At 48.2% G+C, this 14,387-nt stretch overlaps 2 protein-coding genes across 5 annotated transcripts; both read right to left on the reverse strand.

Moving 5' to 3' along the window:
• Positions 1–335: 335 nt before the first annotated feature.
• On the reverse strand, positions 336–2,501 carry LOC112874025. Of its 4 annotated transcripts, none has more exons than XM_025937170.1 (5): positions 2,149–2,501; positions 1,436–1,489; positions 1,055–1,236; positions 836–965; positions 336–743 (listed from the first exon to the last, which is right to left on the reverse strand). In XM_025937170.1, exons 3-5 carry the CDS (start codon positions 1,222–1,224, stop codon positions 675–677), a joined length of 369 nt encoding a protein of 122 aa, XP_025792955.1. In that variant the 5' UTR covers positions 1,225–1,236; positions 1,436–1,489; positions 2,149–2,501; the 3' UTR covers positions 336–674. The 4 variants fall into 4 exon arrangements, with proteins under 4 accessions (XP_025792955.1, XP_025792956.1, XP_025792954.1 ...); XM_025937171.1 differs by having other exon boundaries at positions 1,055–1,232; positions 2,149–2,500; XM_025937169.1 differs by lacking the exon at positions 1,436–1,489 and having other exon boundaries at positions 1,055–1,232; positions 2,149–2,498.
• A 597-nt stretch (positions 2,502–3,098) lies between these two features.
• On the reverse strand, positions 3,099–7,706 carry LOC112875814. Its single transcript, XM_025939796.1, has 6 exons — positions 7,138–7,706; positions 6,117–6,308; positions 5,793–6,032; positions 4,972–5,189; positions 4,276–4,527; positions 3,099–3,816 (listed from the first exon to the last, which is right to left on the reverse strand). The coding sequence occupies exons 1-6, from the start codon at positions 7,553–7,555 to the stop codon at positions 3,538–3,540; spliced, it is 1,599 nt and encodes a 532-aa protein (XP_025795581.1). The 5' UTR covers positions 7,556–7,706; the 3' UTR covers positions 3,099–3,537.
• Between the last annotated feature and the right edge of the window lie 6,681 nt (positions 7,707–14,387).

Raw genomic sequence — 14,387 nt, forward strand, 5'->3', positions numbered from 1 at the left:
ACAGAAACGGAGTGGGCCACCGACAGAATTCTGTAAGATCAAGAAGTGGGCTGCAAGCCTGCAACTCCAAGGAAACGAAAAGATTACACCATCCTCTCCTCGCCGATCAGTAAATAAAGAAGAAAACTCTCAGCTAGATGATCGACGTCCACACGTGATGACTGCTAATGTAAATCCGAGCAGAGTTCAAACTCCTCGCCGATCAGTAGAGAAGGGGGGGAACTCAACTAGATGATCAACGCGCACATGTGATGACTGCTAATGTAAAAAAACTATAGCAGAGTTCTGTAAAAAACTATAGCAGAGTTCAAACTATCTTCCAAGGAGAAATCTCATACACGAAAAGTGATATTTCACTTGTCAGAATCGTATGTCTGTTCACAACTTATTCACTCATGTCTGTATCAGAGCATCTCAGAAATCTCAGAAGAGTAACAATACAGATAATTCCATCAAGTAGGCTCGCTGTAATTCTCTACAAGACTACAACTGGTGGCTAATGGAGCACAAATATAAAGTTCTGATGATACATGATGCTGAAGCAACCCTCTTCTAATCTCAAACTTTGGTCAGCACCGTGCACTCATACAGAACTTTTGAAACAACAACAAGAAGAAACTATCAAAAAAACTTCCACCCCTGATGCTGGTAAACGATGCTATGCTATACTTCACTTATTTTTCATTGGGTTTTGGGATCGGCTTGTAGTCGTAGCTGTTTATGTCAACCTTTTGCTGCAAAGCCTATAAACACGGAAGCTCATTAGTCAAACCAGTTGTGGCAGATGGCTAACTTCGAAGCAGACATGCATTTTCTACATATGAATGCAGTATACCTTCAGTTCATCCTCTAGAGAGAGCTTCTTGGGCTTATAAGCCCCTTCCACTGGCCCTGTTCGGCTTAAAGCTTTTGTTGTTTCTACAACCTCCCATTCGATATCCTCCTTTTCCTTTGTTACTTCTTTGCTGCAAAATACAAAATAAGCCAGCACCGTCTGACAGTGAACCAAAGGAATCCCCAAAACACAGACTAGTTAGAGGCTCGAATGATTTACCTGCCCTGTATAAGATGCGCCAGCCCAACTGCTCCAAACACTGTCAAGGAAATGAGTGGTAACCCATATCGAACAAATGGATGTTTTCGCCCCCATCTTTTGAACTGTGAGGCTTGTTTGAAAACCTTAGCAGATGGTTCCACCGGATCAACTTTCTGAGTAGTATTCATGATCGGCTCTGACTAGTAAAGAAGGAAGCCAATGAAAGGGAGCCAACAAAAATGATATAGTGGATAGTGCAGAAGGAGGACATCTTGTTGCATGGTAAGCTTCCCTGTTGTAGAGAACTCCACATGCATTCATACTGTCATATACTACAACATAGAAGCTAGCTCATATCACTTAAACAAACAAAAATGCATGCTGAAACTTAGCACTTACAAGCAGCAACAAGCACACCAGCTTATATGCTGAAGTATATTTTATCGTTTAGACCTGAGAAGAACATCATAACAGGATAGGAGGAAAAGAATTTAATGCAGCAAACACAAAACAGGACTTTTCACATTCTCAGTCCAAATTAACAACAATAATTCAATAACTCTGAAATGTAAAGCATCTCAGATTTAGACGCAGAATGAGCCAAGCAAATTTGTACATTGCATTTTCTGCTGGCATGTGTAGTTCCGGAGTCACTTTTAAGCTGGCTACCAGAATGTGCTGACCTATTGAGAATTTGCCTGTCAGTTTGAACCATCCTAATAGCAAGATTTTCAAGGTCCTGGCAAATTGCACAACTAGGATCATTTCTCACCTCACAATGAATATAACAATTTGATCTCTAAGGCACAAAAGATCATACTGGCAGAAGTCAGCATCATAATTCTCAGCCAGTTCTATAATTCGGGTTCTTCTACTACTGATAGCACTACAGTACAGAAACAGAATGGTTAATTTGCTTATATAATTGGCGAAGGAGCAGGAGAAAACAATCTGCTTGCTAGTTGTCACTTGCTACCAAATTTAAGCATAAAAACCAAGTAAAACGACCTGCTTGCTAGTAGCTTATTGAAACAAAATTTGACACAAACTCGCAAAGCCACGATCCATAAACAAATAAACAATGGGGCCATCGGGTGGGGGATTGGAATAACCTGCTGGCTCTGGCTGGCTCAGCAGCCTGCCCCGTGCGCACTGCGTAGGAGCGGCAGTCCCTGGCCCTGGCCGGCGCCCGCGCCACCGTGCCGCTGCCCCCCTCTCCTCGATTTGGCCGCGCCCGCTTGCGCAGGAGCTGCTCACCGCGCCGCCGCCGCCACCCGCCTGTCGCCCGCCACTCCACCACGTCTGCGATTCACCGGCTCCGGTGCGCCGCCACGGGCCACGGGCTCACGCGACGAGTCGAGATGGGGGGCCACTCACGAGGAGATCCGAGAGAGACCGCCGGGTCTTCTTTTCCTGGGCCGGTTCCCCGGTCTGCGAAGGAGGTGGAGAGGACTAGAGAGCCACTATGGATTGGGCCGAAGAATTAGAGAAGCTGGGAGGTTAAGGGTGAGAAAATATTGAAACGTGTATTAGGTGAGAGAAGAGCCAAGTGAATGATGAACCTGAACGAGTGATTCTCCTTAATTTGGTTCCACGTTAAGGGAGTATTTGGTTTGGAGAGATTTAATCATAAGCCTCTTATACGAAGAGACTTATTATAAGCCTAAAGTGTTGTTTGGTTATTGCGCCCTATAAGTGAGGAAGATGAGGGTGGTAGAAGAAAAGAGGGGATATTTTGGTGGAATTCACAGAAAATAAGCCCTATAAACATCTTTTGGAGGGACTTATGGGCATAGCCTCATCTATAAGCTTTCATGTTTGGATAAAAAGAGATTTATTAGAAGCTTATTGGTGGGGCTTATAATAAGCCCCTCCAAACCAAACACCCCCTAAAAGTGGAACTATTACGTTCAAAATATTGACATTAGATAATGGTGGGATTGTTTCGAGGTAGAAGAACTTAGGATAACTGGATGGCTGCTCCGAATATGGATAGGAAGCCCATCCAGCCGGAAAATACCCCGGCTGCTATAGGCTCCACAGACAGTATATTCTTTTAAGATAATGCAACCGGTGAATATATTACTTTTTTAGATAGTGATATCATAATTGTAGTTCAGGGAACAATATTCAGCCGAGAGCGCAGTTCAACCATTTTGCATACCAGAGTAAGCAAATATGCAAAAAGTGTATAACGGTGTCACATTATGACAGGTTAACCGTATTTTAACACCGACTATACTAAGAGCGCACCAAGCAGGTGCCGTGCGCATTCGGGATGAGCATTTGTACATCGAAGTGAAACCACATAATCGGGCGCCAGCACCTCCCATCCAATGCTTTGCCTGATTCTTGCGCAAGAGGACAAGCTCAGTCCACCTGACGTAGGCCTTGTCCCATGGGCAGCAAAGAAAAGCCCGTCTATCTGTGAGGTATTGTGTCAAGTAGTAGTAGTAGTAAGGTCTTGTATCTATACTGCTGATCCTGAAAACTGATCTTGATCAGGCCAGGCTTGATTTTCCTTGTTCCTCCTCTGTAAGATTGCCCGGTGCTGTTGTTTCTTCGGCAAGCTCTGAAGCCACATCGCTGGGTAGTGGCGCAGGGTCGATAGGGCCCTGGGGGATGCCGAAGAGGGTGGAGAATATCTGCCTGTGGCACTCATCGCAGAAGCAGAAGTATGAGAAGTGGCCTTCATCAAGAAGCTTGTGCACCGTAGCTCCTGGAACCACCCGCCGGACAAATTCAGCCACTGACGGCGAGACCACTCGGTCATCCATTCCCTGTTGAGATATGAAAAGGTTAGTGCTTCAGGAAGATCTAGGCTGCTTCAGTGTGCAAGGAACATAATCTGAGAAGAAGATTTAAAAAGAACTACTCCATTTCCCAGCTATGCCATTTGGTTGTTGCTATTTGCCTATTTCTTCTCAGTGCATACAGAATCAATTCCAGTACTATCTACACTTAGTATAGATTATCAAGCAAAACCAAGACTATTCCAGCTACAATTAACAACTGATGGAACCTTTTTACTTGTGCTATTAAAGCTTTTTTGAAGCCTCTAATGGGTTAACCACAGCATGCATAGTCACATAGACTCCACGTGCTAGGCAGCTACGGAACATCCTCTAAATAGCATCCTTGCTACTAAGCTATGGTTGAAATAGCTGGAGTGGGTTTTCTTTAGTTTCTAATAATTGCTGACATGCCTCCAAATCACTTTCAGCAAACAGAGTACAAACCTGCCAGATATGTATTGGCCCCAGAAATCCAACCCACTCTCGTTCAACTTGATTGAACAGAGACTTGATGAGTTCAAAAAAGCTTCGATCCTCTTTCTTCTGCATTTGAATGTCAGACAAGCTGAAACCCCAGTCAGATACTTGCAACACAGCTTCCTCTACAAATGGCCGTGCATCTCCCTGGCGCACAGACTCCGCAACATTCCTTTCCCAGAATGCATTGAACTCAGGACCTTCCAGTAAAGTTTTGTCCTGATTAACACGCAGAATATTAGTACTTTGCATCAGAAAGGGCCACTGTTCACACTTAACCAAAGGAGTGAACACTAAGATTTCTTAAATAAGCATCAATCAGGCATGGGCGAATCAATTACTAATGTTTCATGCAGCACAACAATGTTGATGTTGCTTTCCTATGTGGAAAGATGCTGCATGTATAGTAGTAAGTGGAAAACAAACACAGATGCTCGAAATTTTCATTTGAGTTAAGAAAAATGTAATTTTGTAACTAAAATCCCGTGCCACTTCTAGTATAATTATCTCAGGTACAAGGTACCACCCATATTGCATCTGACGTACCTATGGCTTGAAATAAATAGGAATGGTAAAGCAAATAATCATATGCCACTCCCATATTGCTCTGCAACAGCATCCCAAGTTTGCACTGGGATGTACATAAAAATGATATTAGCATACCTTCTTCCCCAATGACAGTGACAACCAACTCTCTGGCTGTCCTTGCTTGCCAGAAAGGAAGCTTCGGCGATAGAAGAGGGGCAGTAGTGATGGAAACCTCCGAGCTAAAATGTGCATTAGTTTCCGTTTTGTTGACCATCTATCCCATGTTTTATATCTCTCATCTTTGGTCATCTTGGAGTCATATGGATTTGCCATAGGTGCAAACATTGCTGCACCTGGATTCAGGACAAGAAATCATATATCAGCAGATCAACAGTAATATTTATGTATTCAATAAGCATGTAAGGATTATGTTCTTTGAAAACACAAGCAAACAAAGCTTTTGATTGAAATAGCCATTTCTTTAGATGCCACGGTAGTTATGTCCTGTCCAAATCAAAATTACAGATAAGGAATAGGCATATTGTGCATTAGTGCTTTCATTTAGAAGCATAACGGAAGTACCATTACAAATTTGGATAGTGCTGAATAATCCAATTGAATAGACCACTTGCATTTCATTATCATCAAGGCAAAGATAACAATGAGCATTAAGTATCTGAAAATACTACATATCCTCATAAGTGATGTAGTAACAAAATAAAAAAAATGTAAAGTACGGCTATCATTAGGTTTAAGTCAAGCATTTCCAGAATTAGGTCTGCTCAAGTTCAATAAGTATAAGCAAGGTATGTCACTGCACACCACAAGATGATAAAAAGGGTGCTCTGCCGTGATAGTGTCAAAACACTTGCAACTAAAGGGGCATCCATGTAGAACTAGACAAAACTATAATTTATGAATTCAGAAGAATATAGAAAATCATCTGAGGTAGGTACCAGCAACTCTATCAGGAATGTAACGAAGAGCACTCCAAGCATGCATGCCACCACCAGAATAACCCACAACCCAGAACTTGTCCGGAATATCAAGAGCATCAGCCAGATGGAGCATGTCCAGGGCAGAAGAATTGAGATTTCGGCCTGGGTGTGGATCACTTTCACCAAAACCAGGAAGATCATAGGTCACAAGTCGTGCCCCAAATTCTTCCAGAAGGGATGCACTGATTCCAGGGATTCCTGCATGGGAAGGAACAATGATCAAATTGTACAAAGCCAGAAGTGCCAATACTGTCCAGAAAATGATGTAAAACTCAACCCTACCTGCCAGCCTTGATGAAAGAAAAGAATGAGGAGCAATCAGTGAAAATCTTGCCCTATCAGCTGAGACTCCTTGTTCTTCATAAGCTAGATGGCGTCCATCAGGAAGTTGGATTCTATTCGCGCTTGGGGGGCTGATGATAAGTTTCTTTGGAAGCTCAAACGGAGTTTCATCACCACCCCCAACACCTAAAACTGCATGGAAAACATTTTCATTAATTAAGCAGTTAAAGTGGTGCACTGATAAACTGATACACAAATCAACTGACCACAATGCACTGACAAAATGGTTGTCCAATCTGGTATGAACATTTCAAGTGGCACTGCTGGATAAATGTTGCCATAGCTTTATAACATGACGAAAATAATGAAATTTGCATAAATTCGTGATATTACATGAAAAAATTACAAAGCAACAAGTTACAATTCTCAAGTACGAAGCATTGGCTCACAATGAAACCAAACTAGTCACAAAATGTCAATAAACGATAAGAAATCAGTGACAGAGTCAATCTGACCAAATGGCTGACTCAATAGTAGAACATTGACTGCTTCAGCGGCAAATTTAGCCATCATGCTGATTCAGCGCAGAATACATATCAAACAGTAGTTAACGGTGTGCCTTTTTCTTTCTTATCAACACAATGTTGTCCAAGCAGACCAGGCATGGATCCCACAGTCTGTCAAATTATGGTCGCAAATGCCACATTTTTCAACAATTTCGACACCGGAACATACAGAAAAAAGAAACATGGTCGCCTATGAGAGAGGCTGAATCCGAAGTTCAAGTAGAACACTCAATAAAAACTGAAACACGCATCCATTCAGAATTCTCCAGTCAGTTAGATCCATCCCCTCAAATGAACAAATACGAGACAAAGGACGAAACGCGCATAGTATGATGCGGGACGCCGCAAACCACCGTTGCACGCCCAGTTGGAGGCAGAGAGCCGGACACACGCAAGCACGGGAGGTGCAGACTGCTGATGCAGAGAAGAGCGGTGCACGCGAGATCAGCGGTTACCTAGGAGCGTGACGAATGCGACTGCGGCGACGATGAGCCAACACCTCACGGGGTCGCGCTCCTCGGGGAGGTACTCGTTCATGAAGCTGAGGCGCTTCCCCGTGGCCGCCGCGCGCTTCCTGAGCCGCCGCGCGACCTCGCTGTCCTCGGCGCCGGCGAGGCTCTGCGCGGCGACGTCCCACAGCCCCCGGCCCAGCTCCCGCAGCATCTCGGCCGTCGACTCCGCGAACCCCTTCGCCTGCTGCGCCCACCCCTCCTCCGCCCTCCCCTCTTCCTCCTCGCCGTACCACCCGGCCCCCGCCGCCGCGACATTCGCCGCCGCCGGCGCCTCCCCTCCGGCGCCGTGGAGGCTGACGCCAGTGTCCCCCACGAGGGTGGCCAGGTCCTCGTGCCACGTCATCGTCGACGCCGCCGACATCTCGCCGCCGCGGCGCCGATCGCTTCCGCTCCGCGTGTACGTGCTCCCGTGCAGGAGAGGTTTGGAAATTGGAAAGCGAGGAGGGGGGAGGGGGAGGAGTGGGAGAGGAGACTGGGGAGTTGGAAGCGGAGGCGATGGCGAGCTCGAGACGTTTGGCTGACTTGTGGGCCCCGCTAGGCTGTGTGGGTAGGAGTTTCGGTGGGTCTCGCTCTAGTTTTGGTCGTTCCGGGGTTGCTTTCTTTCTTCTTCCCCACGAGGCACGAGCGTCCAGGGATCTAGGCCGTAGGAAATGTGAAGGGGAGGTACGGCGGCTCGCAACCGCCGTTAATGGACGGTCAGATTGACAGAGATGCTCTCTGCGTACCACTGAATTTGTACCAACGACGCAGTACTGTGTGTGCAGTTGAAGTGATCACAAGGATTCAAAAAGTGGCCCCATTTGTTGCTGCGTTCACTGACGAGAAAACTTAAGGGGGTGCTCTCCGGAAATGTCAGGATCAAGTTGTTCCCAGATTTTTGAACGTTGTCCGGAACAGTATTTTTTTTGCCCCCACGCATTTGCGCTTTCTTGTGTTTACTGTAAAGATAAAAGCAAAAGGGAAAGGGTTGTTTCACGATGGCACTGTTTAGGTTTCTTTCAATGTTGCAGAGTAGCAAATGGTTGTAGATAGATGAAGGCAGACAACAGTTTCTAGTGTTTGGTATCGCTTGAAGATATCATAAAGCTATAAAACGACATTAAGTAGCGTGGTCTCTTTTCTTACGATCCCTAGCTTTTCTCTGAATCGTTTTGCTATAGATAAATCGCGTACACGTCTACTAATTTCTTTTTTGTGTGTGTTGCATTTGCGCGGAGCATTTGCTTGCAATTGCAAAGTATGTTTGTGATATTCTCTTCATTTTTAACACTTCACCGACCTTTTTTTTCCATGCGGAGACCCGATTGATTTCGATTAGAACATGATAGAGAAGTGATATCGTATGAAGTTAGTTATCACTACGACATGGTGATGCACTAAAGAATGTTGAAACATGATAGAAAAGTGATCTCATATGACGACGGAAGGATATAATAATGCATTGAGACACCAATTTCTAGTTTTACTTCCTCCATTCTGAAATGTAAGATACTTTGATTTATCCCAAGTTAAATTATTCTAAATTTGACCAAATTTATAGAAAAGAGTAATAATATTTTGAATATCAAATGAGAATAATTAGATCCATTATGAAATATATTTTTATAATTTACTTATTTGATGTGTTAGATGTTAATATTCTTCTCTATAAATTTGATCAAATTTAGACTGCTTTGATTTATAATAAAATAAAATACCTTATATTTTAGTATGGAGGGAGTATAACCCAGTACTAGCAGGTAAAGATATGCACATTGAGAATTTGATGGCAAGCTTTTAACATAATTTAATTACGCCATTTTTAATACGATAGTTTTTTTACAAGTGAAAACGTCCTTCGGATAATAAGGCACGCAACATTCAACTACAAACTGCCATTAGCGTTTGCAAGGTCGTGCCCTTCCCTATCTGTTGCGTGGTGTTGGTGCCCTCGCGTTGCTCTAGCAGAAACAAGACGGCGGCGCATCCCGACGAGCAGAGCGGACGGCGGCGACGGGTGGACCGGCTGGCGGAGACCGACCGGCGACCGCCCCTGCTGGCCCCGCCCGACCCCGCCCATCTGCCGCCGCCTGGCCTCGAAACCCAAGGACACGCCACCTGCCGCTGCCCCCGGGCCACCAGCCCACCACGATGCGGCCGGCGGCAAACAGCACGGGCCACAGCTGCCGCCGCCGTACGGGGGATCCGAGCCACGCGCGCGTACCGGTTACGCTTCGGGCAGGTGGGGTGGGCCCCACGGGGTGCGGCTGGATCCCTTGCTCCGGCCCGCGCAGCGAGCCGGTGGGTGGCCCCGCGCCACGCGGCGCGTCGGCGGGACGCGACGAGATTGGACGGTGGGGTCTGTGCCGATGGATGCATCGCGCAATTTGCGGTTATCTGGGGTGCTGTGTGGCCGTGTGGGCAGTAGGAGGAGCGGCTTTAACTTTGGGTAGGAATGAAACAGAGACCGGGCCAATGGGCGCCCGGCACGTGGCGGGTTAGCGACGATTTGGCGCCGCGCGGCTGCGTGATCCACTCACTGCTTTGCCCAGCGTGGCAGGGCCGTGGAGCCAGCGGGATTGGAATTGGATCGGCTGGTTCTGTGTGTTTATCTTCCCTGTAGTACGGCAGACGAGTCATGTACCGCATCCTTTAAGCCTAGCATCCTTCACGACGCAAACCGCGTCGCGAGGGACAAGGCTGCATGCCTCTGCGACGTGCCTGGTATCAGTGAAAGAAATGAACCGTTAATCATTGCCACGTGCTTCAATAGAGCGCCGGTCCGCCAGCCTATTCGAGCGAGATTCCAAGAGGGGCAGTCGTCATGGGGGTATCCGCTCCGGCCGGCAACGCCAATGGGATCGCGATGCCGAGCTGGAATTCGGATGACAACGGCCTAGTGTACGAGCAGCAAAAGCAGAGGGAAATACTAGAAGAATGGCCATCAACTTGAACATCTTTTACTCGCGTCCCGTAGGAACCTTTGCCTTCGAGAACCAAGAGGTGAGCTGTCCGAGACAAGCGGAGGGGTCGAGAGCGGGCGCGTCCATCCAAGGATCTTGAGGCGCGCATCATCGTGGGGCCCCTGATGAGTCATGGCACGATCATGAGCCCGCTGGCGCCTTCGATTTCGCGGGGAAAAGGACGGATCAGATAAGATGGCCGCCCATCCAACGGAGCGTCATCACCGGCCGGGATAGAGATGGCATGCGAAGAAGACTTTTAGTAATAGCTAACCCAACGCGGCCGGCGAACCGGCGGCGCGGAACGTGGCCGTGCGTTGGACGGTTGACAAAAGGAACAAACAGCCGGTGCGAAAGCAGGGCGGCGCGTGGTGGGAGTGGAATCGAGCATGGGCATGTGCTGGGTTGGGTTGGGTCGGGTAGGGTACCCCCCAACGGCTTTGATTCTCCCGTGATCTTCTGAACTCGGGTGCGAGGATTTCGGCGGTGGTCACTTGCGCACTTGCTGCGCCCGCGCAGCCAGGGACCGTGTTATTGCTGCTGCCGGATGGGATGGTCCTCTCTCCGCTACATGCTCTCCTGCAATGGGATTATGGGAAGGACTGAATGCTGAAGTCTGGAGACTGGAGCAATGCCGATCAGGGGGCTGGTAAGCTAGGCAGTGAGCGACGGAGCAATGCCAGTACGGAGTACCACTATAGCAGAGAAGGCACTAGCCAGTGAGCGTTGTCTGCTAGTCGCCCAGACTGCTGGCCATTTTTTTCTTACAAAAAACAACTCCGGCTGACGCAGCTTTTCTTTCCATGCTCTCCTTTTTGCCCCCATCTCTCCAAAAAAGAAAAAGGAAAGTCGGTGCATACGAGTGCCGATTGTTTCGTTGTGGGCTGTGGCTGACGGAGGGGAATATGCCCCTGCGGCTCTGCTCGCCCGGTCGCTGGTAGACTGGCACCGGCCGGGAATCGAGGCCCTGAGGTGCCTGCCTCCCCTGGCATAGGATAGGATCTCGTGAAGGAACAGCAGCAGGTTTTATTTCCGCCCGCCTAGGAAAACGGAACCGGGATCAATTTTGATCGGAGTGGATACAGATACAGCGGGAGACGCATCAAGCACACAGACAACACGTGTTCTGAACTTCTGATGAGAATTGGGCTGAGTCACGAACACACGGTGGAGGCCCATAAGTCTACATGATAAGGCCGCACACCGATCGGCTCACGAAGCCCAATAAATACGGGCTAATAATTGGTAAATCAAAGGCTTTTTTTAAAAAAAGGTTAAAAAGAAATTAAAATTTGAAAAAGGGTGCCGGTTTGGAATATTTCGAAAAATGGGGGCCTCCCGCCCAATGAAAGGGCGGGATGAGAGATGCCGCCCACCCAACGGGCGGGGGGCGGGGGGGGAGGAAAACCTCTTCGCAGGGGCCTCTTCGCGAAAATAGCCAACATCCCGCCGTTCCAACGGGCGGGGGGTCTTCCGAGGGACCTCCCGTCCGCCCAACGGGCGGGACGTTCTGGGCCTCCAGCCGTTGCAACGGGCGGGAGGTCCCCCGAGGGACATCCCGCCCGCCCAGCGGGCGGGACGTTCTGGCGAGGGGCATCCCGCCCCCCCAACGGGCGGGAGGTCGTCGGGAGGGGCAACCCGCCCTTCCAACGGGCGGGATGTCTCCCCACCACCTATTTAAGCCCCCCCACCCCCTAATTCTCATAAAATTCATCAAAAATCAACAAAAAAGAAAAGGAGGGCGGCTCCGCCACTTGGTCGGAGCTGGTGGGCGGCGGCGCCGGCCCTGACATCATTGGTCCATCCCAGACGTATGACGCTCCAGGTGCACAGTCCCAGGATGACCCGTTCACGCCAGCACCTCCTCCACCTCGTCCTCACCGTGCTCCAGATGCATTTACGTACTCGGAGGACCACATACGCCGACGGCCTAGGACTAGGGGCGGGAGGGCCAAGAGAGCGCGAGGTCCGGGACATGCGGAGTAGATACTCCTGATTTGGTGAACTTTTTATATTTGAACTGTTTTTTATGATACTATTTTCTTTTTAATCGGTTGATCTATCGTACTGTCGTAATATTCGGATTCTACGTTGCAAAACGTTATCGTTTAACCATCTTCATACGAATTTTAGATAGAGCAATCTTCTTCGTAAAATTGAATTAAAATTTTATATGTATACAAAAGAGTATGGCGAATCAATATTGCATTTGAAAACAGTCTGAATTTCAAATAGATTGTAAATCATAAATTCCAAAGGAAAATAACAAAAAAATGGCTCTCAACATCCCGCCCACTGGCCGGGCGGGATGCCTCCCGCCCTCTGGCCGGACGGGATGCTGCCTCAGGGACCCCTTCGCGAATAAGAAACTTTCTTATTCGCGAAGTGGCCCTCGGGAGGGGCCTGCAAAAAACTTTTGGAGCATCCCGCATTCTGGTTGGGCGGGATGTCCCCGGCCCCACGCCTCCCGCCCGATGATCGGGCGGGAGGCACCCATTTTTCAAATTTTTCCCAACTGCCACCCCTTTTTCGAATTTTAATTTTTTTTAAACCCTTTTTTTTAAAAATTCTAAATCAAATGTATCCGAACCTGAGTATGATGTTATTGAAACATAAAATAAAACTTGTTTGAGTTGCGTTTATGTGATTCATTAAATATTCACTTCGCACGTGTGATTTTGGCATGTTATCCTATCAAGCATGAATCAAATCTGAAAGGACGCAAGACACGGCAGCTAAATCCGTCGTCAGTCTGATTGTCTAATTTCAATCTGGTGGTCGGTCCTCTGTGACGAGGGACATCATTCCTCTTCGATGTGAATTCCATTTCCCTAGTCACAAAAGAAGCAGTACACTTGAAGCTCAAAGCATGGGTGCTCGGCGCTGTACAATTACACGGCAAGCAGCGGCAGTAGCAGCAGCACAAGTGCACAACTAACCCGAACACTGATACATTACCGGTTCATTGGCCTGTCAAGCCTTCCTCAGCCAGTAAGCCCATGCCATTGCTGATGGTACCGTCCAAAGAGCGGAAGCAGTAGCTGCAAAACCATGCCTGCCAGAACAAAAGACCCTGGTAAATGATGCTTAGGAGTGCATAATAGTCAATCAATCTGCTAGAAACCATAAGTTGATGTTTGTTTTGGTGAAACTGGCAAACAAACTTTGAACCTCCACACAAATTGCAGCGGTTTGTACCCTGCCAACCTCCTAGGGCTGGAAAAATAGCTCGGAGCTCGCGAGCCGGCTCGAGCTCGAAGCAGCTCGGCTCGGTTCGGAGTGGCTCGCGAGCTTGGGGCGAGCCGAGCCGAGCCAGGTATTTTAGCTCGCTGGAGCAACGAGCCGAGCCGAGCCAGCTCGCTTTGGCTCGCGAGCGGCTCGCGAGCTTGGCCCAGTATGGCCCAACAGGCGGCCCACAGCGGCACAGCTCTACAACCACGCGCCCATGCGGCCATGCCCACCACACCTCAGAACCCTAGCGTGATTCTCCCGATCCAGATTAGCTGCAGCGGTGGCGCGGCGCCGCCAGGCACCAGCTCGCAAGTCGCAACCGCAAGTCTGCTACTCATCGGTGGAGAACTGGAGATCCCGATCTCAGCGTCAACCGGCGAGGACGCGCAGTCACGAATCCACGATAGCCGATAGGTAGACATTTGCTTCTCCACGTCTGAGTTTCCAATGCTTTCTCAGTTTCTCCTCAGCTTTCAACAGTTCAACACTAATGCACTCACATCTTGGCTCGTGGGCATGGCCGCATGGGGCATGGGCTCTTGCCTCTTGGTGCAGGCCTGCAGGGGACGAACTGACAAAGCTTGACGGCCGGTCGGCGCCTCGGCGGGTCACAGGCCAGGTGGAACCAGAGGCAGAGTGTCAGTCTGCTAGACGCCCAGCCCAGACAGCCAGACGACATCCGCGTCCGCGTGCGGCAAGCAGTAGCAGTACTAATCTTCCCGTGAGATCTCAAATCAAATCGCATTTTGATTTTGTACTAGTCTTCAGCGGCTATGATGAATGAATATTTAATTTTTCAATTGGAATCTTCTGCATTGTAGCATACTCTCCTTTGAACGGGTACTCTGGTACCTTAGATATTTTAATGTATTCGATCCTTAACTTGGACTGCTCAAAGCTTGTGGTCATTTTAAAACTTTTCTTGGTCTGTAATATTTTAACTTCCTAACTGTTTTCCCTCCGTGCTCTTTTTGTTGAAGTTATATTAATATATGATTGGCTTCTATTACTGAGGGAGGG

Source organism: Panicum hallii, chromosome 9, assembly GCF_002211085.1.
Source record: "Panicum hallii strain FIL2 chromosome 9, PHallii_v3.1, whole genome shotgun sequence".
In the NCBI taxonomy this organism is placed as follows: Eukaryota; Viridiplantae; Streptophyta; class Magnoliopsida; order Poales; family Poaceae; genus Panicum; species Panicum hallii.